Below are 27,797 nucleotides of genomic sequence, written 5' to 3'. Positions count from 1 at the left end.
TTTCTGATAAGTAGGTTAGATGGTCCTGTAGCACTGGCTTAAATCAGTGTGTGTGAGATCAATTTGAAGAATCCATTTTTTTCCTTCTGAAACAAGGCTTCTATTTTGATACATTTGCCTATGTTGGGAGCTGACTCGCCACCCCTGAGACCAAACTTCTGTGTTGCCTTTGTCGTTGTGCAGTGATCTCAGCAGTGCTGCCAGGCTGCGTGTGCACAGGGCCCCTTGGCTCCCAGGCTTCGCCCTGTGGTCCCTAGAACGTCCAGACAAGAGCCAGCTGCAGCCAGGACGGCCCATCAGGCTGGGTGTTGTCGGGGTCCACCCTTAGTTTATACAGGTGTGGGAGAGGACCAGCATGTCCCCTTGAGATTGGTAAGTGCAGTTCTGTTTTGAAAGATCGGGTAAACAGAGAGAAAAGGATGGTGTTATTGGGGGAGAGTCAACAATCGATCTTCACAAGCAGGGTGGCTTTCCTTCGAGCTGTGAAAGATGCCTTTGCTTTTGGAGCAGCGTAGCGTGTCAGTCTCTCCTCCTTGTCCTTGGTTGGTTGGGGCTTCCAGAATGCTTAACTACTGCAGATGCTGCTGAGCTGGAGAGAGAGTGCGTGGAAACCTCCCGCCCTTGATTGCTTCCAAATGGGGAGGGACTTTTTGGTTTCAGGCTGTGCTGCTAGTTTCAGAACTAGATCTCCAAGGAGGAACTGGCGTGTGAAAGACTCAGTGTGATCTGTCGGTCCTGGCCCCTTCGTCAAGTCTCACTGCCGTTGACTTGTGTAGTAATTAGGTTTTCACTCTCAGTTGGGGATATAGTTTTATTGAAGGCTATTTTCATTTCAGCCTACTTGGAACTTATTTGGTATGCATTAGAGAGCTTCTTATAAGAATATTTGAATTTCCCAAAATGTACGTTTGCTGTCTTCTTGTCTGCTCACCCCAGTCCTGAAGAGGTAGGGGTGTGTGTGTGTGTGTGTGTGTCTGTGTGTTGGGGGGTTCCTCTCTCTTAAGCCATTGCTGGTTGATGTGGTCACTCCCCTCCCCCAGCCTGCATGCCGCTCCCCTGTCCACTCCCCTGTCTGCGGGTAGTGCCCCTCTTGTGTGATGTGGCTGGCTCCGCCTGCCAGTGTCTGAGTTCTCCCCGGGCTCCGAATAGTTGGGTTGGGGTTCGGCGGTGCTGATGCTGGCAGCTAGCTCAGATGGACATCATGTGCTTCTCCCCCGAGTTCAGTGTCTGCAAAGTGGGGAGCACCCAAGACTCACAGGTGTCCTGCCTCTTTCTGGGGAGGGAGCCGGCGGAGGGTCCCTTGTGGACTTGATGTTTGGGATGTCCTACTACGCATGTTCGCATTGGGCAGCCAGCAGCTTGCTCAACACTTTGTGATGGCTTAAAAATCTGCTTTCACGGACTTTGAAAAACTGATGACATGTAACAGATATAAAACAGTATCCTATAACTGAGGTAAAACTTTGTTATGCTGTTTAAAACGTGGGTGAAATGTGCATTGATTTTTATAGTTACACTCATAATGATACATAGGCAATCAAAATTGAGTTTTGACTTTGAGCTTGAATGGTCAATGTCGTTTGCCGCCCCTCTCCTGTATTGATGTTTATTTCCAGATTAAGGCATTTATTTCTTCTAATTACAAAAATAGTACTATTTGCCATTTAAATTTTTTTAACTTGCAAGTATGGTACAAAACACTTTCTGAACCACCTGAGAGTCAGTTGGGGACATGAAACCTCATCACCCTTGGCTATTTTGGTGTGTTTCCCACAAACGACACTCTCCTCCTTACCCACAGTACAACCGTCAAATCAGGAAACTGACAGGGATGCGTTGCTTCCTTCGGACCCATTCACATTTCACCAGTTCAGAATCATGTGTTAACATTTCGTTGTCCAACCTCTTTCGTCTCCTTCCAACTGGAACATTGACTCCATTTTCCCTTGGCTTTCCTGATGGGGACACTTTTATTGATTATAGACAGTTATTTTGGACACTGTCCCTCAGTGTGGGTTTGTTGTTTCCTTTTGATTCCATTCAGGTTTTGCATCTTTGGCTGGAATAGCACAGAAGGGGGGCTGAGTTCTGCGCCTTGTTTTCTGTCAGATGGTGGACGATTTCCATTTGTCCCATTACCAGTGCTGTTCACTGTGATCATTGATTCTGGTGGTTCCTGCCAGGCTTCTCCGCTGAGGTCTGTAGTAGTGAGTAGACTGGGAGCTGCTTTGAAACTAAGTATCCGTTTCTATCGGACTTTCCGCTTATTCAGTCATGTCGATGGAAGCTCACAGCGTCCCATTTTACGTAGTAGGTTATCATCCTGTATTATTATTTGTTTTGATGCTCATATTGCCCCAGCTTTGGCCAGTGGGAGCCCCTTACGGTCACCTCCTGTGTCTTTATCTGATATGTTCCCATTATTTGTTTAGCACTGTTTTCTGGCACAAGATACCTGGGTTCTTCATGTACTTCCTGCCCCAGACCTGGAATCAGCCTTTTTCAGGGAAATCCGGTTTCTTTTTATGACAATTGGTACTCAGAGAAACAGCCTGGGTACCAGGTATGTGGTTGTTGGCGTGTTATTGCACCCAGGCCCTCTCGCTAGACAGAGAGCGAGAGCCAGAGAGAGAATGCCTGTGTGTATGTATACATGTACACACACAAACATATATACAAATGCCTGTGTATTTACCCTTGTAACATACTCATGTCTACTTTTATATCTGTATATTGAAAAACATGAGTTTATTCCAATACCTCCAATTTCAGTCTGATACCACGGGTTTCATTCCAGTTTTCCCCTTCCACATCAGTAGCTCCCTTTTCCCACATGACAGTGCTAGATGCCAGTGTCCCTAATACACTTATTTGATCAGTTGTCCCATATGCTGCCAGGCTCACGTTGCTGCCCCCTCCCCTGCACAGATGCCCTCTGCCCTTTGCGTCTCACTCAGCCTCTTCCACCCCAGCTGTGGACACCCTGTGGAGTGGAGGCGCACATCCCAGGTTTTCAAAGCCAAGTCCTGTACATTGTCTGGTCCTCTCCAGGCTGTGAGCTGAGCCATCAGCCACTTCATTGTTGGCGAGTGCACACCTGCTGTGTGGTGTCGCTGTGTCACTGTAGTAGCACTGTCACACCTGTGACCTTTGCAGGCCTAGCCTGTGGTCAATGCAGCCAGGAGCCTTCTCAACATGTGTCGTGCCGAAGCCTGTGCGTCCTTCTGGGTGCCGGGAGAGTGGCTTCTGTGACATGTGATCGCCGCAATGGCTCGGACATATGTGTGTCTGTTACTACGAGTTTTTAAGGCCTTCTCATTTGACACATCCTCGGGGGGCAGGTAGCCTATTTTTCTTCAGCATTTCCAAACTGCATCACTTTTGTTCATCTTTGTTGATCTCAGAGTAAGGGCTGAGTGAGGATGGCCATGTATTCCTGGGTTTACATGCAGAATGTTATATTTTCTGTGAACTGTGTGCTGATATGTCTTAGCCTATTCGCATGTTTTCCAGAGAAAAACTCTTATTTGTATCCTAACTTCTGTATCAGTCTTTGCTCTGCAAAATTCTTAAGTTCTAATAGAGTCAAATGAGTCAGTATCTTATTTGATGGCCCCTACAGTCTGTATCATGAGGAGGCTCTTGTACCCCTAAGTCACAGCTTTTCCTCCTCTCTCTTCCAGCTCCTCCAGGCTTAATTGTTTAGCCCCACATCTCTAATCCAGCTGACATTTATTTTGGAGTGTGGTGTGAGGTATGGATCGCCCTTTATATTTTCTCAAAGAGGATAGCAATGTGGCCTAATTCTGTTTATTGCATTGTCCATTCTTCCTTGCTGATTTGAAAATTATAAACTCATAGGTACACGAGTCTACTTCATTCATCCTCTTTCCTTTAGCCAGTGCCACTAAGTGCTAATTACTATTGCTTTGTAGTATGCTTTGCTAATTGTAGGTGAATCCCAACTCTTTTTTTCTTCAATGCCAAATAATCTAGGCTGGTTTTATTTTTAGGTGAATTTCGGAATCTTTTTTTTTTTTTGTACCTCTGCTCATGTTTTATTTTTCAAGTTTCACAAGCTCTGTGTAGGTTTTACGTTGTTTTTTATAAAATTTATTGGGGTGACAATTGTTAGTAAAATTACATAGATTTCAGGTGTACAATTCTGTATTATATCGTCTATAAATCCCATTGTGTGTTCACCACCCGGAGTCAGTTCTCCTTCCATCACCATATATTTGATCCCCCTTACCCTCATCTCCCACCCTCCACCCCCCTTACCCTCTGGTAACCACTAAACTATTGTCTTTGTCTATGAGTTTCTGTTTCTCATTTGTTTGTCTTGTTCTTTTGCTGTTTTTGGTTTATATACCACATATCAGTGAAATCATATGGTTCTCTGCTTTTTCTGACTTATTTCGCTTAGCATCATACTCTCAAGATCCATCCATGTTGTCACAAATGTTCCTATATCATTTTTTCTTACCGACGAATAGTATTCCAATGTGTATATATACCACAACTTCTTTATCCATTCATCTATCGAAGGACATTTGGTTGTTTCCATGTCTTGGCCAGAATCTTTTTTACAGTAAAAAAAACCCCCACAAAAAACAAAAAAACCTACTGGGATGTTGTGTTAGTTTCCTAGGGCTGCCATAATAAATCACCACACACTTACTAGCTTAAACAACAGAAATGTATTTTCTCACAGTTCTGGAAGCTAGAACTCTGAAATCTGGTAGGGTCACACTCCTACTGGGGTCTCGGGGAAAAACTGTTCTGTACCTCTTCCAGCTTCCGGTGACTGCATCACGCCCCATCTGCCTCAACCCTCATATAGCTAGCTGTCTCTCCGTTATGTTTCTTTGGCCCCCTTTTATAGGGACGCTTGGGGTGGCATGTAGGACCCTCCAGATAATCCAGGGCAATCTCCTTGAGGCCTTTAATTTAATCACATCTGGAAGGCCTGCTTTTTCCAAATAAGGTAACATTTACATTCCAAATAATCAGGACCTGATATCTTTGGGTGGCTGTGATTCCACCTGCCACAGGTATTATTTGGCATTTCCTTGAGGGTGTAGATGAACTTGGAGAGAACAGATATCTTTGGATATGTCTTGTGGACTGAGACTTGGCATCATTTCCATGGTTTGGACCAGGAGACAGAGGGAGAGAGTTTTGTTTTGCTGACTTACTGAACTTTCCTTCAGTGTTCCTAATGTTTCATATAATAGAGGGGTCTTCTAGATAGATGGTGATCTGCAAACAGTGGCATTTGTCTCTGCTTACTAATGTCTCCTCAGGTTGCATGTTTTATAGTCTTTGACAATAGACATCTTTGCTCTTTTGTTACTTATTTCAATAGGATAATTTTAGCTTTTCACTAAATATGATATATTTTACTTCTGGGCAATATTTTTATAGCCAATTCTGTCTACTACCGATGTTAAATTCCATAGGAAACAAAGAATAGATGCTGAATTTCATCAGTCTTTTGGACATTGTTTTAAATGGCCATTCATCATTTATGTGTGTATGTGTATTTGTCCTCCTTTGAACTATAAATGTGTGATGCATACACTTCCTAATATTGATTCCTTGCTGCATCCTTATAACAGACCCTACTTAGTCGTGATGTCTTCTTCCCTAAGGTTAGTGCAGATTTATTGGGCTGGGTTTAAATTTTTAGATGTTTGTAAACTGCTTTGTATTTGATATCTTTACTCATTGTTTCAGGGAAGCAGACAATGTGTGATTTTTCCGCTGGGAGCCACCCTTTTCCACCATGTGTTTTGGACGAAATGGCCGAGGTGCATGGGTAGACCCTGATTGGCTGTGGCAGTAGTCATAGCCTATCCCTTTGGCCCCTTGACTGCTGTTACTGGTCCCCCTAATGGGCTCAGAACCCAATTATTGCCAGTGAGATATAAAAATAATTTGTGGGGCCTCATGGGGCAAAGAAGCTGTGACTTCTTGCGGTCTACCAGAAGATAGAATTACGGCCATTGGGCCACTGTACTTATTGTAAAACCCAGCAAGAATAATACTGTATCATTGTGAGCTTGTGTTGTGTGTTTTCATTTTCTTTGTCAGACTAGAAAGAGTTCATTGTTCTTTAATTACTTTTTTGGATTTGCTTGACCAATCCATCTGTTTTTTGTTTTCTATTTCAGCAATTCTTACATTTCTTGTTTTGATTTTTCTCTTTCCATCGTGACTTGAATGCTTAGCTTATTTATCTTCATTCTTCCTCATAATGAAATTTACAAGTTTGATTCACCCTCTTAGTGTGGCTTTGACAGCATCCTGTAGGCCTTGAAAAGTAATGCTCTTTGATCTTTTTCTTTTTTAAGCCTTCTTGTTAGGAAAACTTTCAAACATACCCCAGAGGAGAGAATACTGATATCTCATATACCTATCGCCTGGCTTTAATCATTGCCAATATTTGCATTTTTGTTTTATCTTTCCCTGACCCACCTCCCCCCCATACTCTATTTTGAGGTTGAGTATTTTAAAGCAAATCTCAAATTTCATGTCACTTGTAAATACTTTATCATGTATCTTTAGTTAGTGAAGGATTTAAAGCAATTCTACCTTAGAAAATTAACTATACTTTGTTAATGTCATCCAATATCTATTGTGTTCAATTTTCTCCAGATGTCACAAAATATGTTTTTATACTTGTTCTGTTTTAATCAAAATGTAAAGAAAGTCTCCACACTGCCTTTGGTGAAGCTTCTTAAGTTTCTTTTAAAATTTATAGCAATTTTCCTCTTTTTAAAAACAATGCCCTTGATTTATGAAAGCAATAGGGCCCCTGTGCTGTGGAATTTACCACATTCTGGATTTGGTTGATTGTATTGTTGTTGTGGCATGTTTCTCTGGTCCCCATATTTCCTGTAAACTGGTAGCTAGGTATAGATGCTTCATTGGTTTCAGGTGTTTATTTTTCAATTTTTTTTTTTTTTTTAAGATTTTATTGGGGAAGGGGAACAGGACTTTATTGGGGAACAGTGTGTACTTCCAGGCCTTTTTTCCAAGTCAAGTTGTTGTCCTTTCAGTCTTAGTTGTGGAGGGCGCAGCTCAGCTCCAGGTCCAGTTGCCGTTTTCTAGTTGCAGGGGGCACAGCCCACCATCCCTTGCGGGAGTTGAACCGGCAATCTTGTGGTTGAGAGGACGCACTCCAACCAACTGAGCCATCCGGGAGCTCAGCGGCAGCTCAGCTCAAGGTGCCGTGTTCAATCTTACTTGCAGGGGGCGGAGTCCACCATCCCTTGGGGTACTCGAGGAGTTGAACTGGCAACCTTGTGGTTGAGAGCCCACTGGCCCATGTGGGAATCGAACCGGCAGCCTTAGGAGTTAGGAGCATGGAGCTCTAACCGCCTGAGCCACCGGGCCGGCCCTATTTTTAAATTATTTTTTGCAGGGGTGGGAGGTACAGGAGGTGTCAAGAATAAATCATAGAGCGCTTGTGTACTTTGTATGGCATTACACCCGAGGCATACTGTCTGGCTGTCTTTCTTGATTGATGAGTGTGTTGTACAGTGGTACCTCGGTTTTCGAACGTAATCTGTTCCGGAAGACTGTTCGAATTCTGAAACGTTCGAAAACCAAGGCACTGTTTCCCCATAGAAAGTAATGTAAAATGGATTAATCTGTTCCAGACCTTTAAAATCAACCCCTAAAACTGCAAATTTAGCATAAATTTTACTGTCTAATGATACCATAGATCCATAAAATTTACAGCGTTCATAAACCGAAATGTTCGTCAGTGGAGATGTTCGAAAACCGAGCTATCACTGTATCCATTGTTTCAATGGTGTATTAGTTTCCTAATCACAAATTTGCTATAACAAATTATCACAGACATGGCAGAAATCTGTCTCACCGGGGTGAAGTCAGTGTGGGGGCCTCCTGGAGGCTCTAGGGGAGGACCCATTGCTTGACTTTTCCAGCTTCTTGAATTCACCTGCATTCCTGTGGCTCCTTCCTCCATCTTTAAAGCATATGATTTTAAGGACACTTATGATTACATTTAGGTCATACCTGTATAACCCAAGACAATCTCCCCCATCACTGCTCTTACCTTAATTTGTCTGAAACATCCACAGGTTCTAGGGCGAAGGACCAGGATATCTGTGGGGGCCATGACTTAGCCTACAATGGCAATTGCAAAAGGAAGATTTTTCTAGTTCTATTTTTACATTTATCGGCATTCTTACACAGATGTACCTTGTTTTATTGTGTTTCTTTTTATGGTGCTTTCCAGGTGTTGGGTGTGTTTTTTTTTACCAGCTGAAGGCAAGACGCTCCACTAGCAAAGGACTACAACTCGCTTTATTGCAGCACTTGCTGTATTGTGGTCTGGAACCGAAGCCATGATGTCTCTGAGCTGTGCCTGTATAAAGAAGGCTCCCCTTATCAATTCTGGTAACCCTGAAATATGGTTCCTACTGGAGAGAAAGGAGAAATAAATGATTTCTTTCCTTTAGCAGTGTTTAGAGTGCATTGGGATGACCAACTTCCAAAGTGACAATGCATTTTTGTGGCTCCACCAGGCCCAGTATTATAAATTTGTGTATTTGTACGTAATTGTGTTTCAACCAATTGAAGTCATTTTTTGATGCTCAAATTGTTCCCCTAAGTTGGCTTCTGTGTCTTTGGACATGACCCCTTAGTCTGTGAGTGCTTCCTTGCTTTTTGCCACAACAGGATGTCCCACTTGTCATTACCTGCTCCAGACCTGGGCTCAGCTGTTTTCCTAAGGAACCCTGGTTCCATTTAGTGGGGAGTGGTGTTGGGGTGCCAGCGTGTGTTAGAGCTGCTCACTACTGCTGTCTGCTTCTCCTGTGTGGGTACAGAGCCCCAGAAAGTAGTTTACAGGCTCTCAGCCTCACGTGGCGGGGTGCTGGCTCAGGTAGAAGATGGCCGTCAGCTGTGGCTGATTGGCCATCAGCTGTGGCCAGTTGGCCAGTTGGCCGCTAATATAACTGCTGCGGCTACGGAGGAGAGCTGAGGAGAGCTGAGGAGAGCCGAGGAGAGCCGAGGAGAGTGGAGGAGAGTCGTCGGTCGGCAGAAAAACGGACAGCAGGTCGCACGTCCGGTGAACCCAGCCTCCAGTGAGACCATAGTGGTATGACTCCCCTACCTATGGCTCCGTGGGTGTTCCTTTTTGGCCTCACCATATCCTGCGTTCTTGTGTGGGGAGCGGGAGCAGAGACCCTGCAGGCCACCCCGCACGACAAATTGCGCAGTGAGCAGGGTCTCCCGCACGACAAATGGCGCAGCAAGGAGGGTCTCCTGCACGACATCCTGGCAGACAGGCAGGCCTAGGAAACCATCACGAGTATAGGTGCTTCCAATTGAAATGAAAATTTACATGGTTTTGACTTAAATGGTGTCATATGGGCACTCTGCTCCCGCTCCCCGCACCAGAACGCAGGACATGGTGAGGCCAAAAAGGAACAACGGAGCCATAGATTAGGGAGTCATACCACTATATTCTCGCTGGCAGCTGGCTGAGACACAAAAGCAAACATCTGCCAGTACCCCAACGAGGGGTCTTCCTGCACCCCAGTCTCGCTGGCGGCCAGGCGAGACACAGGAAGTAGGATCCACAAGATCCGCAATTCGCTTGCTAATCGCACTTGTTAGCCGCAATCCGCCATCCGCTTCTCTGCCAATCAACCAACTCCCTAGCGTAGCCACGGCAGTTATATTATAAGTGGCTAATGGCTCACTGGTTACAGTTGATGGCCAACTAGTCACGGCTGATGGCCATCTACTACCAGAGCCAGCACCTTTCCACGTGAGGCCAAGATCCTGGAAACTGCTCTCTGGGGACTCTGTCCCCACAAATGGGTATCTTTTACTTGTGTTGAAAATCTTGGTTTTTAAAGGATAGTAACTTGATTACCTAGTTACCTTATAATACAATATTTTTAGAATAACAGTACTCATATTATTAAGATGTATCCCCCTTGGAATGTACCTTCAAATTATTGTATTTTAAAGTTACATTTTTTTCAAATGCTTATGCTAATAGTGTGACATTATTAGATTCACTTCAGTTATTTTAGTAAACTTTATTGAAGTGTGATAAACACAGAGAACCATGCAAATCCTAAATGTATATGGTTCAGTGCATTTTCAATAACTGAACACACCTATATAACCAGCATCAAGAAAAAGCAGGACATACTTTATTTTTAGAGTTTGTTCTCTGATTTCTATGGTTTTAAAAGTAAAGGTATAGATCATGGTATACACAAAAGGGTTGGCCTTCCATTCCTGTCTGTCTTCCCTTCTCCCACTGCTTCTTTTTGAAAATCTAAGCAGGCAGACACACATCTGTGTTTCTGGCTCTTTCTTCAGCATAGGGCGGCGTGCTCCACGTGTGCGGGGCTCCTTCACCATCCACACAAGCCGTGTTCCCTGGGGACCAGGCCCAGCACTGTGTGGTCTGTTCTGTCACCTCCATGTGCCCGGGCTGCTTGTTGTCCTTTGTTAGCTTTTTCTCCTTGCTGTTGCTGCTGTTGCTTCTCTACAATCCTTTCTTCACACAGCAGCCGGAGTTCACCCCAAGTTGGTGTTTCGTGTCCTCAGTAGCTTCCCCAAGGCTGGCGCCACCATGCTGCTCCAGCCCCTTCGCGTCTGCCCTCGGCGCCCGTCTTTCTCTCCGTTCCTCTTTGCTTGGCACTGGTTTTCTGTCGTCGGGCTAGTGTTTGTTCCCGCCCTGCTGGCTTTCTCTCGACACGAAGTGTCTGCAGTCCTGCTCCCAGATGCTCGTCCCGCATGGTGGCCTGCTCTGAGGCAGGACCTCTGTTGTCTGACTTGGGAAGCAGTAAAACACCTCCTCTTTGGTCTACACATGGTGCTTGTATTATTAGGGCACCGTGATGTTGAATTTGTTCTTTGGAGGACAGCTGTATTGTTAAGGGTATCCGGAAGTGCTTAAATCCAAAAGTGAGGTTTATTCCAAGAGTAGACTCAGAAAGACAGTATTGGAAGAGATGCTGGAGTCCCACCTCCTCGTTTGACAAACCAGGAGACAGGCCAAGTGGAGAGGTGTGACGAGCCTAGAGCCTAGTGTCACCACCCAGGTGGCAGCATGCTTTGAGTGACTACTGTGGCTTAACGCCCTGGAGAGGAGAGAATCCAAAGACTTGTTTTTTTCTGATGTTTGGTTCTTCTTTTGTAGAAAAGTGTTACATTTGTAGGACTGGTTCTAATTCCTAAGTATTTCCACCCATGGCTTTAGCTAGCTTTGTATCCATAGCAAAGTTTTTTATAAACATGAGCTAAGCTCATTCTAGCTCATGGAACTTTTCTATGTAAATTGTAGGAAGAAAAATACCTTCAAGTATAAATTGTTGCCTTAGGCCAACCTTGGAATTCTTTTACTTCTTATAGTTTAATGAGATTTATAGTTGGAAGATTGAAAGTATTTTTTAGTTGGAGGGCTCAGGGGGAGTCGGCCAGAGCCCTCTTCTGCAGCCATTCCATCCCCGTCTTGGCCTGGAGGCGGGACCTGCTGTGGCTCCAAGCCTGTGGTGAGCGGTTGTGTGCACAGGAGCTGCTCTGAAGCATAGTGCCGTGGCTTTCAGAGACATGAAGGGCCCTAGGCTCGTGCGGATGGATGCATGTCCGTCTGGAAGCACAGATTGTTTCTTGAACGAAACAATCAAAGGATTGTAGCGATGGAGACCCTGAGAAGTCATGTAAGCTGGCTGTCTGCTCGGTGGCGAGCACGTCGCCTGTGGGAAGGGCTCTGCCCAGTCTTCAGGTGCAAGTCCCGAGAGCTGTGTTCTCTCGCAGGGACCTTTCCTTGTGCTGCGGTGAGCCGTGTCTGCAGTCCTGCCCGCTCCTCATTGTCCCCAGATGTGCCCTGGCTGCAGGCCGCATGCAGCCCTCTGCACTGCTCTCCACAGACTCACAGGCGACTCTCAGATATCCAGGGGTTCACGTGGTCACCTATTCTGTAATCAGTGGTCCCTCACAAAGAAACTAACGACAAAAAGTCTCCCTTCAGACAGCCTACTGGTAGCACCGGCTCCTGTCACCGGCGACAGTTCTTGTGACTGCCCTTTGCGGGCTTGTGGTAGCCAGTGCTGCTTCACGCCTCGCTTCCTTTCCAGAAGGAAGCGTCTTTGTTGGAAACCGCAAGGGGGACCAAGGATTTTCTCCTCCTGCACGTGGTCGAGTTGTGAGCACTTAGCATAACCCCTCTACCTGTTAAAACGCTCCTTTTGCTAAGTGGTGTCTGGAGTAAATGCTGTCTTACCTAGATGACCTCCCACCTCCCAGTCCGGCTGCCGCCTTTCCAAGTTGCTAAGTGCTGCCCCCCTTTGCCCAGTGGCTGCCTCTGCTTCTCTTCTGTTCTCAGCGGCTTGAGTGGCCTTCTAGAGACCCTTGTGTGTCCGCAGCACGTCTCCAACACAACTGGTGACATGGCAGCAGGATACACAGCTGCCCTTGCTCCTTAGTTGGCTGGGACATGGGGCATGTGGTCGTTCAGTCCCCTGTCGCTTCACACAGGGCTCAGGTTCTGCACTGACGTGCTGCTGACTGGGTTCTATACAGTGTCTTCTCCGTAAGACGAACTCCGAATGATGTCGTCTAGGGCTTTGAGCATCAGTTTCCTTTCAGTGGATCAAGAATTTAAGGCACTTAAGCAGTTGGAATGTTGGGTTCCTGGAGATTTTTATGTGTTTTTGTTGTTGTTGTTGTTGTGTGTGTGTGTTTTTTTACTTAAGTGACATAATTTTTTTTAAGCAACCTGCCCTTATTGAGAATTTCACTGTGCCGAAGTTAGTATTCACTGAAACATTTCTTTGGCTCGTATTTTCTTTATATTATTTTTAAATTATGTGGTTACCTGAGCAATCAACTGGCATGAGCAGATTTTGGAGCAAGCATACACTGTCACAGGGGCCTGCAGTGCAGGGCGCCCTGGCGGCAGTTGTTGGTGGGTCCCTAAGTTTGCTGGGAGAGGGAGGACGTGCTCATCCAACAGGTCGTTTATGGAGGCAGTTACGGGACTTGGCGTGCCATCATCGTGTTTCCCCAGCCCTCTGCCAGTAGCGACGACACAAACGCCCAGGCTTCTGCTCAGTCACTACTTCCCTGTGGGCACGTACAGGAGTACCTGTGTGAGAAATTCTTAGAAGTAGGATTTGCTGGGTCAAAGAATATTGGTATTTTAAATTACAGCCTGTAATCAAATTGCTTTCCAAAGAGATCACATCAGTAATTATTCCAGCCACACCAGTTTTCCCACACCTTTTCTGACAGTTATCAAACTTTATTTTTGCCAAACTGAGAGGTGAAATGTAGAATCTCATGCGCTCTTCAACTTGACTTTTCTTTTGTACAAGTTAAATAAACATTTCTTGGATTTTTGCAAAGACGTTTATATTTTTTGCTCCCCCCACCTCCCCGATGTGTTGTTAGAATCCTTGGAAGAAATACTGTAAACTAAGCTTGGTCACTTCTTTCCCAGAAAGTCTTTGAGACTATGCTATGCCACACACCCTACCCGCTTGGGCTGAAAGAGGTATTTTCATGGCTGAGACAAGTACCCATTTTGTATTTTTCCTCTAATCTAAATTTATTCATTATAAACAAGAAGTTCATAATAAATGATTTGAGATTTTTTTTTTGTCTGTTATATAAAGTTTATTAATAAGAAAAGCTTCTTGTCACGTCACTTTCTGCTTTGGTTTGGGAAACCAACTCTATATATTATAGCACCACTGTTCAAATACTATAGGAGCTACATTCATAATTTAAAACTTCCTAATACCCACCTTAAAATGTAAAAAGAAACAGGTAAAATTAAGTTGAATAATGTATTTTGTTTAACCCAATCCAAAATATTGTCACTTCAACGTAATCAATATAAAATTATTACTAAAATATTTTACATTGTGTTATTCGGCTCTAAGTCTTCAAAATCCAATGTGTATTTTACACTTCCACATATAGCAATTTGAACTAGCCAGCATCTCAACATCTCAAGTGTGGACACGTCGCCAGTACGCATATGCCATCAGCTCAGCTCTGAAGAACAGTGTTTCATTTCTTTCTATGGAAACTCTAACTGTTTGGAACCCAGCATTTGTCCCATCTGCTTTTTAAAAACATTAAAGAGTGTACTTATGTGACACATGTTCTTGAATCAGGCTCTGAATACATTCTTCACTTACCTGTATGGAGATGCTGATTATCTCCGTATGCGTGAAGTTAGTGTCATAGCGTACTGGTTAGATGGACTCGTTTGGGAACCGACGCCAGTATCCACAAGCAGTGAGATGCCTTCTGCAGAGCACATTCTCTGCCTTCATCTTTTTAACAATTTACAAGGACCCCGGAGTTCACAGGGGGGGAGTGCGAAGTTGAGAGCGGAAACAGGTAGCCAAGCTGCCCTAGTGGTATCGGGCAACATTCTGAGCTTGGAGTCCCGGCCGCCGGCTTGGTGTTCTTTACACGGCCTTTCTTCACTACAGATGCCGGTACCGCCTTCGCTAGATCTTGGGTTAAGTTATGTATTTTCACATTTCGGAGAAATGCATGCACCTTATCAGAGTAACTGTCATTGAAGAAAATTCTGTTACCCATTCTGTGACTTCCTGAAAAGAGTGAAACTGACAGAATCAGTGGCGAAAGAACAAAGCAGTGTAAAGGCAAACTAGGACTACCGTTCTTTGTACCTCATCTGAACTTGGACTCCTTTATTTTAGAGAAACAAGGCTGCTGAGTTGAATGTACATATGGTGATAAATATTATCTCTGAGCCAAAGAACGGAACCTGGTTTTGACGTGTTCCGTATTAGAACAAGGCACGTTGGGTTGACACTGCAGTTTATATCGCTAGCGTAATATAAATAAGCTTAGTTATAAAAGGAGTTAATTGGTATATTTCAGCTATCAAGGGGGATGAAAACCCTGTTCTTTGCCCGGTCCTGACCACCCCACTCAGTGTGGGGGAGCAGACTGGGCCACGCCCTTAGCACCCGCTTCCTATAGGAGCTCAGGGCTGTGGAGCAAGTAGGGGACCTCAGCGATGGCCTCTGGCCTGCTCCTCTTCCAGACCCCATTGGCATGGCCCCACGGCAGTGAGTTCCTGTCAGGTGCTTGGTTAAAGTGAAGAGGACACGCAGCATAAATTCCACACTCAGTTTCTCTGTCCACGTTTGTCCGTGGGCAGGTTTACAGTCATGGGCAGGTTTACAGTCAGGGGCAGCAGTGCTGTGCTTTTCCATGTTTCCCTTTCCTCACATGGAGAGCTTCTTCCTAAGGTTTGTATCCAAAAGTGGGGTAGTTCTACCTGGTGTTTGCATCTCAAGCCGTAATTCATAGGCCTCATGAGTGGGGTGAAGTAAGGGTGTTTCCTCACCTGAGCGAGCAGTTTTCCCAGAGGCAGTGACTGTAGGCCATCATCCTCAAGGCCACCTCTGACGGCAGTGGCCTCTGTCCGTCAGGCAGCGCGGCCCTCTCTGTGCTTGTCCCCCACCAGCACCATACTGCCTGAGCTCCTGAGGCCGGAAAATCTGGGCCTTGGGGAAGCCCAGTTCTCCTCACTTTGTTTTCTTCAGAGTTGTAGCGGCTGTTCATGGCCCTTGGTTTTTTGTATAAAATTTGTTGTATAAGTATAAATTGCATATGGAAATAGTCTGAAAGTTGTGTATATACATACTGTTTTACAATGCACTATTATAAAAATGTATATAGAAATAAAAATTGTGTAACATCTGGTTGTAAAATTCCACACATGTGCATATGCACACCCCTTTTGGGATTTAAGTTGCATTTACATTGAAATTCGAATGCAATTGGGGAGAATGGTAGTCTTGATGATTGTCTTCCTCTGTAGGTGAATGTGGAAGTTCTCCATTTAGATCTTTTCTGCATTTTACAGAGGTTTTTATGATTCTACCAATCTTGTTTTCTCATTGGCTTTATTTCTAATGGTTTGTTGCTGGTGTTGGACATAATTAATTCTGTGTACCAGTTTTTAATTGGTTCTGGTGGTGTGTTCGCTTACTCCCTGGATCTCATGCACACTGGCAGTTTTGCCTTGTTTCCAAGCCTCTTGTAGCTTTCTTTTCTTGCCTTACTGCCCTGGCTAGAACTTCTGCGTAGGTTCCAGTGCGTACAACCCTCGTAGGTCGTCCTGTGCAACCTGCGTTCTTCGCGTTCCCAGTGTGAATGCTGCTAATGAGGGCTCCTGGTAGGCACGGCATCTCAGTAAGGAGGTGTCCTTGTAACCCTAGTGTTTATTGGGAATGGGTAAAGTGTATCAGATTCTTTATTTGAATGGTTTGGATGAACAAATCATTCTTGCTCCAGTGCTAACACTGGTGAATTACTTTAATCTATTTTTCTAATAGTGTAACCCTTTGCACTACTGGAATAAACGTGACTTTTTTATGGCATATTTGTTGTGGCATTTCTGGATCAGTTGGCTAGATTGTTAGGCTTTTGCTTTTCAGTATGTACCTAGATGAAATTCACACATTCTTTTTTCCTGTTTTCCTTGTCTGGGAGGTATTAGAGCCTCCTGGCTTGGTAAGTGAGCTGGGCAGGTAATCTCTTGGGGCTTTCTTACAGAAGCATCTGGGTCTGCCTTTCTGTTGTGATTTTTATATTGTTTCTTCAAAGAGTGGAGAGGCTTGGTTACTTAAAGTTTACATTTCTAAGCAGAGTCAGTTTGGGTAACTTATTTTTCTAGAAATTGCCTATTTCAAATTGTTTTCAAGTTTTTGATAATATGTACTTTCCTCAACAGAATTCTTGTATGATCTTTCAGTCTCTATTGTAGCTGTAGTTTTTGACCCCCTTTGAATTCTTAATATTGCCTGTTTATACTGGTTCTCTTTTATTTCATTGATCATTTTTGCCAGATATCTAACTATTCTTTTTAAAGACTCAGCCATCGGTTATGACTATTGTCCCTAGTATATGTCTTTTACTTCATTAATTTCTTATCTTTATTTCTTTCGACTGTCTTTAGGCTTATTCTCTTGTTTTTCTACTTTCAGGAGAGGATGATTAGCCAATTAATCTTTCCTTTTTCCTTTTCACTAATATGATGGCTTAAGATTATAAACTTGTCTGTAAGTAACACTTGGACTTCATTCCATCAATTTGGATATATAAGTGCTTTATTCTAAATATTTTCTAGATTGTAAATATTTTCTAAAGTTTTTCACATTTCTTCTTTGCCCCGTGAGCTATTAATATTTATGAGTAAGTTTTAATATTTCCAGGCTTCTTAAAATTTTAAGATGACTTGTAATTGATTGTGTTGTGGTCAGAGAATGTTATGATATTTTTTGCCATTTGTTGGTTGGTTGGTTTTTTTGCCTCGGCTCCTGTCCAATTTTTATAAAAGTTCCATGTATGCTTGAAAAGAACATGTCATTTTTAATCATTAGGCTAAGGATTACATAAATCTAGTAAGGTAAATTTATTAACTGTGTTGGTTTAATTTTCTGTACATTTGCAATATCCAAAATCTGTTACCAAGAGTTGAGTCAGTCTTCCCCTGTCATTTTAGGTATATCCATTTCTAGTGACGTTTGGTTTTTATCATATATTTTGTAGCTATGTTATTAGATACATAATCAGAGTTGATTGAATTTTTTATTCTTGACCTTTGTTCTTAATATGCTTCTTATCCTACAGTATTTTATCTGAAAATACGAGAGCTAGCCCACTTTCTTTAGTTAGTATTTGCCTGGAGTACTTCTTCCATTTCTTTACTTTCAACTTCTGTGTCCGGCTCTTCAATAGCTTATAGTTGGGTTTTGTAACTGGCCAGTTCAGTGTGTTAACATTAGATAACGTTGCCACATTTGGATTCATGTTTTCCATCATTTTTGTGTTTAAAATTGGTGTTTAAATTGCTTCTCTTTTACTTCTATTGCTTCCTCTTTTGCTTTCTTTTTTCCTCTTTACTTAGTAAATAGTAATACAAAATAACGTGACCGGTAAGTATAATAATAACAGATATTGTAGTGAATACCTCTGAACCTAACACCTAATCTAAGATAGAACATTGTCAGTAACTTAAATTTGAATGAGTTTCAGTTTTGGTTTGAAAGTTTAAAGCTGTTTGTTTTTACTAGATTATCTTTAAATTTTTATCATTCATTTAACAAGGGCTAAAATGAAAATTTTTAACCTCTCCCCAAATAATACACTGGTCTTAAAATATTCCAACTTCAGTTTCTCCCCCCACCTTATATTTTATTGCTGCCTTTAATCTTAATTCTAGCTTATATTTTAACTCTCTCCAGATTTTTTTTGTTATTTTTAGTGTATGATCAATGCTTGTTTCACTTTAGTTACTGGTTTATCAGTATTTTTCTTGCAAGTTTCTGGCTTTCATTTTCTTCTTGCTGAAATATATCCTTTAGTAGTTATTTCAGCAGTTATACATTGATAGTAAGTAATTGCTTTATTTTGTTTCAATGTAACTATTTCACTCTGGTTTTTAAATGAGGGAAAGAACTTCAAGTTGACAGGTAGTTCCTTCAGTGTAATTTACAGGTGGTCTATTTCATTATCTTCTGGTAGGTGGGCATTGTGCTGTTAAGTGGTCTGCCCTCCTCTCATGGTGCTTCTCTGTAGGTAACACCTGTCTTTTTTTCCCCAGCTGCTTTTCAGTTCTGCTCCTGTCTTTGGCGGTCTGAGGTCTCACTGTAGTGTGTTTTTTATGTGGATTCCTTGCAATTATGCTGCTAGCCACCTGTCTCTTTTTGGGAGGGGAGGGGAGGGGAATGTCATATCTTTACATTCTAGAATTTTCTTCATTAATTTTTCTCTGTTCTTTGTGTTTCCTTCTTTTGGAACTCCTATTAGACAGACATATGTTGAAATTCCTAATCCTCTTATCTGTGCTATTTAACCTCTTTCACTTGTTCCATCTCTTGATTTTTTTTTAATGCCATCGTTATGTCTTATGTCTCTAATCACTGTTAAGATTTTTTTATAGTCTCAATCTGATAGTTCTGTCACCTGAAGTTCTTGAGTCTAATCCTGTTTCAGTCTTCTTAGTTTTTGAATTTTGGGCTTTTAACCTCTGCAGTGTGGGTAGCCTGCCCATGTCCTCTGCAGCTCAGTGTGAGCCTCATTCCCTTCTGAGTGGGATTGCTTTCTGTTTTGTTAGTTTCTATGTTTAATCTAGAGGCTCTTAGACATATGGGGTTGTAGGAATTTGAGCCCTAAACCTTCATTGACTACTAGTCCATGGTTGCTGGTGCACGAAAGGTACTCCCACCTCCCAGCACATACTGATCCGAAAGCACCCTGTAGTCTGTCTATGCTAGTGAGCCTTTCTTCTTTCGTTTTTCTAGCACCTACTTTCTGTTGAGGGTTAGTCCTTTTGGGGATCATGGCTTTAAGTGGGGGTTGTGGTGGTGGTTTGTTCTTACCTTTTACCTTGAGCAGGCCCAAAGCTTGTCCCCTGCCCTCTTGAGGGCTGAAAACCCGAATGTCATAGACTGATGGGCACTGTTTGAGGCAACCATAAGTGGTTTGCACATTGTCTGGTGTGAGGATTGCTGGACCCAGATAGCTCAGAACTTGCCTCTACGAACTGTTAGTTTCACCGCACTGAGGTTTTGCTGGGAAGCAACGCTGGTGACAGTGCTCCGCATGGAAGCACCCCAGGGTGGTTTGTGGCACAAGTATAACATTGGATTCTGTAATCTGTTTTGTTGGTTGTACGTTCTTTAACCGACTCTTTTGAGGCCTCCTGTGTGTTAGGTACTGTGTGAGGTTCTGCCTGTGGCAACTTCTAGCTTCATTGGAAGGTCTTTGACAGTGGACCCGCTGACTGTTCCCAGATCCCTCCCGTCTTCCTCCCGCCTCAGGCCCCCCTCAGTAGTGCTGAGCCCTCAAAAACAAACCACATTGTCTGAGTTGCTGGGTGGGTAGTCCCAGCAGCAGTGAGAACACAGAAAGGGGTACTGCAGAGTTCCTTAGTGCTTAAAGAGGCTCTTCCCCATGTAAGGAGGTGCCCTGCCCAGGCCCTCCCCAGGGACCCAGGGCACTGCCTTGATGGTGAGGTCCTTGGCTCCGAGGGGTGGGCTTCTCTCTGTCTCCTGTGGCCTCTCTCCCACAGTGACCCTGCCTGCTGTGCTGGCCTTCTCCCTGGCCTGCAGCTCGCCTGCTTGACGGCCCGCTTGACGGCCCGCTTGCCGTCCGTGGGCATCTCACACGGCACATCCTCAGCATGAGCTCCTGCGTTTTTACGTCCCACTCTTACCGATGACCTAGGCTTCCTTCTGCCCTCTCCTCCCCGAGAGCTGCCAGAACCTCCACACCACTCCTGACTTCCTGTCATGCCTGTGTCCAGTTAATCATGAACTCCTTGGTGCTACCTTCCAAGTCTGGCCACGTAGTTCATCTGCCATTGCCAACCACGATGGAAAGCCATTGTCATCTTTAGACTGAACAAGTGTGGTAGCCTCCCCCCCCCAATGCCTATACTCTATAGACTCTGACATCGTTCCACTGAGAGGACATCTGGCCGGGCCTTCTGCTGCTGGAAGCTCCCACCAGCTTCCCATGATCCTGAGCGATGCCCGAAGGATGACTACAGGCTGTGCTGGTCAGGCCGTGGCTTGTCTAAGTGACCTCTGCTCCCACCAGGCCGGTACGCCCTGCGCCTCGCTGTGTGGGACGGTGCAGTCCCAGTACCCATGGGACGCGCTCAGCCTCCTGCGGGACTGCTCCCTGGTCCCCGCTGCAAACAGAGGTGTCTACAGCCTTCTCTAGACGGTGCCCGATAAAGAGAAAAGAGACGGCAGTTATCACTTCCTGCGTGATGAATGCAGACCTGACTGTCCTTCTCACCCACTAGGGTAGAAGCCCCCTGAGGGTGCAGATTCTGTTCTGTTCACGCCTGTGCGGCCAGGGCAGGCACGTAGTAGGCACACCCATTCTTACCTGCACTCTAAAGAAAGGGAGTTCTACGGTTGGAAGGAGTAAACGGAGCCACGGAAGAGGTAGGACTATTTCACAGCAGTACAGGAGCAGGACCCGCGGTGAAGGAGGGAATGCATGTCGGTGCCCCAGGCTTGGGAGGTCGGGATGTTCCCAGAGGAGTCTTGTCAGGCTAAGGCCAGCTTGTTGTCCAGCTACTGAGAGTTGGAAATGGTTGGGGCAGCAGTTAATTTCCTTTGTGTTGCCCTCGAGGCTGCTTGTTTGATTTTTGGGTGGGAGGGAGTGATATTGGTGACCTGTGCTTCTGGAGCGGCAGTTCTTCCAGCGCCACTTCTCTTGCCGGCGCGTGCGGGGCTCTCCCCTGCTTTCTGGAGTTGGGCTGGACTCCGTGTGCGCCCTGACCGGAGCGCGGGGCGGGGGCGGGGACCCCGGGGCGGCGCGGGGCGGGGCGCCGCTGTCTGACGTGTCTCGGCGGGATTGGAGCCGCCGCCCTATATAGTCGCGGGGGCCCGTGCGCCGGCCTCGGAGCGGAGCCCAGGGAACCTCGGAGCGGCCGGCTTCTCCCGCGGGTGGCGGGCGGGCGGGCGGCGAGCGCACCACACAGTGAGTGAGCAGGCGAGCCAGCTACGGGCAGGGGTCGTGGCCCAGAGCAGCCGGGGGAGGAGGGGGCTGCACGGGGAAGTTGGGGCGCCGGAGGCGGGGCCGGGGCAAAGGGCTGGGCTGCCGACGTGGAGCGCAGGCCGGGCGGGGGAGGGGCCGGGGTCGCCTTCCCTGGCCCGCCAGCCGGTCCCCCTCCTCCCCGCCCAGGCCCTGGGCGTCCCTTCCTCCCCGGGCTGGCCAGGCCGGGTTGGGGTGGAGGGGGGGCCCGGCTACGTGTCACCACTGCGCATGGGCCGCGGCGCTGGCACGGGAAGAGTGAGAAACTTTTCCCAAGTCCTGCGCCTGCCGACCTCGCGCCGGCCCCTCCGGCTACGGCGAGGGTGGGGGCGCAGGGTCGCATTCCCTTTGCACTCCCCCCACCAGTGCCCGCGAGGGGGGAGGAGCGGCCGACCTGGGCCCAGGTCGGTGACGTGGGCAGCCAGGCTTTGCCCCCTTCCCCCTACGAGGAGCGCCCCTCCCCCAGCTCGGAGGGGGAGTCACGGATGTCTGTCCCGCAGAGGAGCGCAGGGACGGCGGGAGGGGCCTGGCAGGCCTGCGCACCTCCACCTGCCGCCCGCCGGCCCGCCAGCGTGGTCCGGGCTGGGCCTGCCACCCTCCTCGGGCCGGAGCGCACCTGGGACGTGCCCCAGGGTCCCCACGAAAAAAGCATTACGGAAAAATACCGAATTTGGAGGAAAGGCAGGGAGGCCGAGCGTGCTCCTGCCCCTTTAAGCCTGTCCCCGCCCGCGGGCTCTCGTGGCCTGTGGGAGGGCCGTGCTGAGGTGGCATCTGCGAAAGTTCCTCCTGCAGGATGGTGCCGACTTCCAGAACTTGGCGAAACGCACACATGCCCTCCTCCTGGTCGCCGCTCGGGATTCCTCATGAGAGTCCTGTTGCGGCCGGATGGCCTTTCTGAGACTTAAGTTTTGTGATCTCTCAGCCCATCGGGATTTTACGTTTTCATGCTCAAGTTTGGTTTGTGCGTCCTGAGAAGTACTTGGACAAAAATTTGCCTTGCAGGTTTGCCATGGGAAGAAAAGTAAGTTTAATTTTGAAGAAGAGAGGAGAAGGCCTGGGTTTCAGCTGGAAGTGTTTGGTACTTTCCATACCCTGGCCTGTCGAGCATGTCAAGCTCCGAAGCTCACCTTAGTTGGGAGAGAAAATTCTCTCTGGTCTATTACTCAGGAGTCCTCTTTGCAAAGACTTTTCTTTTGAATTTGTAATTGGCAAAACATCACAAGGGAATCATCTTATACTTTGTTGTTTCAGAAGAAAAAGTACAATTCTTCATTTAAAGTCTTCTCCAATTAGGACCAAGCTTCAGATGTAATCCTCATGTGCGGTGACTTCACGTGTCTCCCATGGGGAGTCGGGGCTTGACGGGGCCCTGAGCTGGGAGAGAAGGGTCTTGGCCTCGCTCTGCCCTCCTTTCCTACTTCTGTTTGCTGCACACTTACAGTTGGAGAGTAGTTGGGATAATGATGGAAGGCACTGGGGCCATCTTGGGAAGAACTGAAGGAAGGAGAAAGGGCATCAGGTTTCTAAAGGGGTCTTGTAAGAAACAGCAGACTTGTTCTCTGTGGCCAGAAGGGGGAGAGAAGTTGTAAGTTTTGGCACAAAGTAAAGCAGACTGTTCTGACAGCTTAACGGCGGCGGACAGAGGTGGCGCGTGTTCAAAGACAGCAGTAGAGCCATGTCTCCGGTCCCTTTCAATCCTCATTTGAGCTACATTATTACGTCAAGTGAGGAATTGGGATAGCACACGTTTGGCCTCTCTCCTCTGAGAAGGAGGCCTAAAGTCTCCTGGGAACTTAGGATAGCAAGTGAAAGAGCGAGGCTGGAGAGCCCACCCAGCCATGGCCACTGTTGAGAGGTCATCGAAAGATCTCCGTGGGGCAGGAGTGAATCTGTTGGGTGTTGTCTATGACGGCAAAGGTCTGTGCTGGCCTTTTATGAGATCTGGCCGCAGAGCCTGAGGAGGGGCGGAGGTCTGCATTTACACGTGGCTCACCAGATGCATGTTTTAAGTGGATTCTTGAAAGATGAGGTTTGGTGGAGTTTATAAGAAAAACAGTAGCCTTATTTGATGATATTACAACCTTAGATGTTAAACCTGTTGCTCGATTTAATCTGTTCACTCGTAACATTTCAAATTCAAAATGCCATTTGAAATCTGGAGACGAGAGACCCAGTGTATCCTGTCAAACCAGTCTGGAGTTTTCTGGAGGTCCACTTTGTTTGTCCTTGAAGCCCGAGGGCCTGTGCACATGTGGGGCCGTCAGAGGCTCTGCAACAGCTTCTCCCTCCCACACGGTAGGTTTGGGGCATTGGTGCCCCTTCCCTGAGCTGCTTGGAACCAAGGGTTCAATAGGACGGCTAGCTGGAGTTGACATCTGAATGGCATATGAGCAGCAGCAGAGTTCATCCCATCTTGTGTGTGACACCAAGTGCGGGGTGGGGATTGGCTTGGCACAGATCTTTGGCCTGAGCGGACGTGGATGGTGACTATACTTCAACAGGCCTGTGGTGTGCCTGTCACTGGGCACTGAACTTTCTTGTCCAGGAAAGCAGGACTGGTCAGTGGGAGCACGGAGAACAGGGTGTGGGCGTGGTTGTGGTCATGTGGGTGAAGCTGGCTCATTAGGGGGTGGGTGTCAGTGGATTCTAAAGAGTGGTGTTGCCGCCTGGTGCCACTTGGAGCAGGAGGCTGGTCAGGTGGAAGGTCAGCCGGCAAGAGCGTGTGAGCACCTGGCTTCACTGGCCGTGTGCGGACCTAGAACACTATGTTGCTTCTAGCCTGGCTAAGTGTGGACTGGCCGCACACTGGGAATCCAAGCAGGATGCCCCCTTTGCGCCTGTCAGCCCCGCTCGCTGCACAGAGGTGCTGCTGGGACACTGGGGTTACATGGGAAGGTTTTCTTTCTTCCTCGCTGTAATCTTTACATTTTGCAGATTAGAATTTGTTGGAGATAGATTCCTAATAAAATAGTGGTCTCGGTCAGTTTGTCCTCACCTTTCCCCCTTAGGGCTCAGGGTGCATCAACATCTCTGGTGGGACTGGGCCCCCAAGAGGCTCTGCCTGTGGATTGTGGTACTTTCCCCCCGTGACTCATGTCCTCTCTTCCTGAAGTGCCACTGGTCCACATCCCAGTGGGGACGATGGGACTGTTTTCAATCTACAGTCGTCTGATACACCTCCAATTGCCATGAACTGTCCCCGTAGCTCCGGAACCATGCGTATTATGGGCGAGAATGGGGTGGGGGTCTGGCATTCTCCAGGTAGGGAGGGGTTCTGTTACTGTCCACTCCTACTTTAGACCCATGCCTTACCTGTCATGACGTCGACCTTACCGAGCGCATGGGATGGCAGCCTCACTGTCCCGAAGTCCCCGAGGCAAGCTGACCCAAACCCTCTTCACAGAGGGGTTCTTGGTCTTCCCAGGTGGCCCTGGAAGCTTCCTTCCAACCCTGCTGTTTTACTGCCTGGTTTCTAATGCCCGCTGGACTAGAAGGGACCATGGGACTTCACAGCCGAGCCGAGCCCTCAGTCACCCTAAAAGCTCAGGAGCCACCAAGGATGGCATCAGTCCCACGTCCTGGCACAGTGTCACAGAACCTGTTCCTTCTGGCTCAGCAGTCAGTCTCAGAGCAGTGCAGGAGAAATTGCTTAGCCGCGCAGGAGCACGAGCCCTCGAGTTCGCAAGGATTTACTGCAAAATGGTTAGAATGCTGAGTTTGGGCCCTGAAGGGGTCGCTCCCTCAGCGTCCCTGGAAGGTTGCCCTCGAAAAGGTCTAGATGGTTCAGGTTTTACTGTAATGTGTTTCGTATGAAGGGAAGGGCCTAAGAGCAGAGCTTCCCCCCCCAAGCAAATGGCCTACGTATTGGGGAGGTGAAAGGATCTGGGTTGTAGAATGCGATAAATAATTTCTCTGGTTCTCCTTGTTCCTCTCCCTTCCTGTCCACACAGCGAAAGCTGGCAGGCTGACAGAGGCGAGCTCAGGACGGACCTTCTGGCTACTGACCGTTTTGCTGGTAAGTTTGTCTGTCCTGTGCCTGGGCTGCCTGTGTCCTTGCTTCCATTGCGCGTCATCCTTCAGTTTCTGCAGCTGCTTCAGAAAGAATTACTATGGCTCCATCCCCAACATGCGCAGTGGGTACACGTGTGCCCTTCAGATGTGTCATCTGGCTTCCATCTGTTTGTAATCTTTTTTTCTTGAATGTAAATTATGTTTGCTCAGGATCATCTGAGTTTGGATCTTGCCTCTCTTTAACAGCGCTGTTTTCTTGAGCTTGGAGAGGTCTTACTAAGCTGTAAGAACTATGCACAAACTCACTCTTCTAATTAAGTTACTTGGTCCTCATACCTTTCTCCAAGGTGGTGCAAGGCACCTGGTACGTAGTTGTGTGCTGGGGACCCCTCACTGTGGTAGCACAGGGCCCACCTAGGGTGGGGGAGGAAGCCGTGAGCCCCCTTTGCCAAAGAAGGGACCTGTGGCTTTGAGAGCCGGAGACCACTGAGTACAGTGGCACTCAGGTGGGGTCTGGTTCCTGCCTGACGGGAACTGTGTGTGCCCTTGTGCCAGGTTCCACCTGCTGCAAGCCCCTCCCACACCTGGGCAACAGGAGACAGGATATAAGACTCACCAGTCGGCACGTGTCCGAGGCACTGAACCGCCCCTCGGGCTGTCCCTGCTGCTTGCTACTGCATTGTTGCCTCAGAGCACCATGGCTGCTCTGCCTGCCCCCCAGCCGGTCCCTGTCAGCAGCGTGGGACTATTCAGCTCCCTGGGCCCTGGGTGCAAGTCTGGTCTCGGCTGTTTGATGGGCTTTTGGGCAATAGCTGTCCTGTGATACATTTTATAAGCATCAGGAGGCATATGAGTGAACAGGTGAACAAAAGAACTGAGATAGCTGTTAGGAGAACCATCCAGATGTTGATCTGGGTTGCTAGGTCAGACATGTGGAGGGCTCTGTGGGCCCTGTGGGGTTCAATACAGACTGTCTCGGTGACCCCTGGGCAGCCTGGAACTGATCCTCAGCCGGGGCTTCCATCTCAATTACAGAGTGGTTTTTGAGGGGACAGTTGTCCCAGGACCCTCCTTTTCTTCACTTGCTGAGCCTTTGGGAATCACCTTCCATTAGAGGTCGTGAGTGAGGAAAGTAAGATGTGATTTGCTAGTAAAAGAGTTCAACCCTTGGCTAAAACTCAGCTTACCAGTCTCGCCAATGGCTGAGAGCCGGCCAGCCACGTCTGACCCCTCCCCTGCCCTCCGACTCGTTTTCTCCAGTGGCTCCCCCGGCTGTGTGTGGGTGTTGGATCAACCATGAGCTCCATCGCCGTTCTGACCCAGGAGAGCTTTGCTGAGCACCGGAGTGGGCTGGTTCCGCAACAGATCAAAGGTGACAGCCCTGCATGCTCTTCTCGTTACGCCTATGACACCCTTCCCTGCAAGCCCTTGTCCAGTCTTCTGACCTTTTCAGATGTGCTTGTTGACCCTGTCGGTGTGGGGTAGGTAGGGCCAGGGCGCGCCTGTTCTGTTGGCTCTGTTCTGCAGTACAGGGTGGGATTGGCCAGGAATGATGGGTGAATCTGGGTTTAACATGGGGACAGCTTTCTGGAAAGCCAGTGGATTTGACCCTTGGTAAATAATGGGATTGTTTTCACAAAATTGCTGGGCTGTGAAGCATCTCCCGAGCACTGCCAGGAGCCCACCTGGAGGATAAAGACTGGGCCCTGACTCTGCAAGGTCGGGAATGCTGCCGTCCGTCCACTGGGAACACTGTGAGCTAGTGTGTCTAAAACATTGTCACATCAGCTTTGTAGGAGTGAAAACAGACCTTTTCACGTTCTTTATTCCCCTCAGATCTGGTATATACAGAACCGGGGGTGCCCAAATAAATGTATGCACATGACTTGTATTCGTCCTTTGTTATCAGCATATATTGAGTATTACAATTTTAATACACTTTTTTCCTTTCTTAAAATGTATATATATATATTTTTTGGCACCCTCTGTATTTACAAATGCAGGACAGCTTGATTTGAATGGTAGATTTTCATCTAAAATTCTTCAACTGTATTTTGAGTTTATAAAATGTCAGCTGAAAAAGTAGATTATTCTACTTCAAGGTGTTGCAAACATTAAGCTTTTTATAACTGAATCAAATACCGGTTCTTAAGTTTAAAGTCATTAGAATT

General features: G+C 46.8%; 1 protein-coding gene across 5 annotated transcripts in view; it reads left to right on the top strand.

Annotated features, from left to right (window-relative positions):
- Positions 1–27,797, top strand: part of HDLBP (high density lipoprotein binding protein) — a 68,808-nt gene that overhangs the window by 9,506 nt on the left and 31,505 nt on the right. For 3 of the 5 annotated variants that reach the window (XM_019711667.2, XM_019711665.2, XM_074316469.1), the window contains exons 2-3: positions 25,566–25,630; positions 26,887–26,998. In XM_019711667.2, the coding sequence (XP_019567226.2) occupies positions 26,923–26,998 (76 nt within the window). In that variant the 5' untranslated portion in view covers positions 25,566–25,630; positions 26,887–26,922. Of the gene's footprint in view, positions 1–183; positions 373–21,418; positions 21,562–25,565; positions 25,631–26,886; positions 26,999–27,797 lie in introns of those variants that run through there. The other 2 variants (XM_074316479.1, XM_074316485.1) reach the window with 2 other exon arrangements.

Source organism: Rhinolophus sinicus, linkage group LG01 (assembly GCF_036562045.2).
Source record: "Rhinolophus sinicus isolate RSC01 linkage group LG01, ASM3656204v1, whole genome shotgun sequence".
NCBI lineage: Eukaryota > Metazoa > Chordata > Mammalia > Chiroptera > Rhinolophidae > Rhinolophus > Rhinolophus sinicus.
The sequence above is the reverse complement of the archived record's forward strand: the minus strand, read 5'-3'. Positions and strand labels throughout refer to the sequence as shown.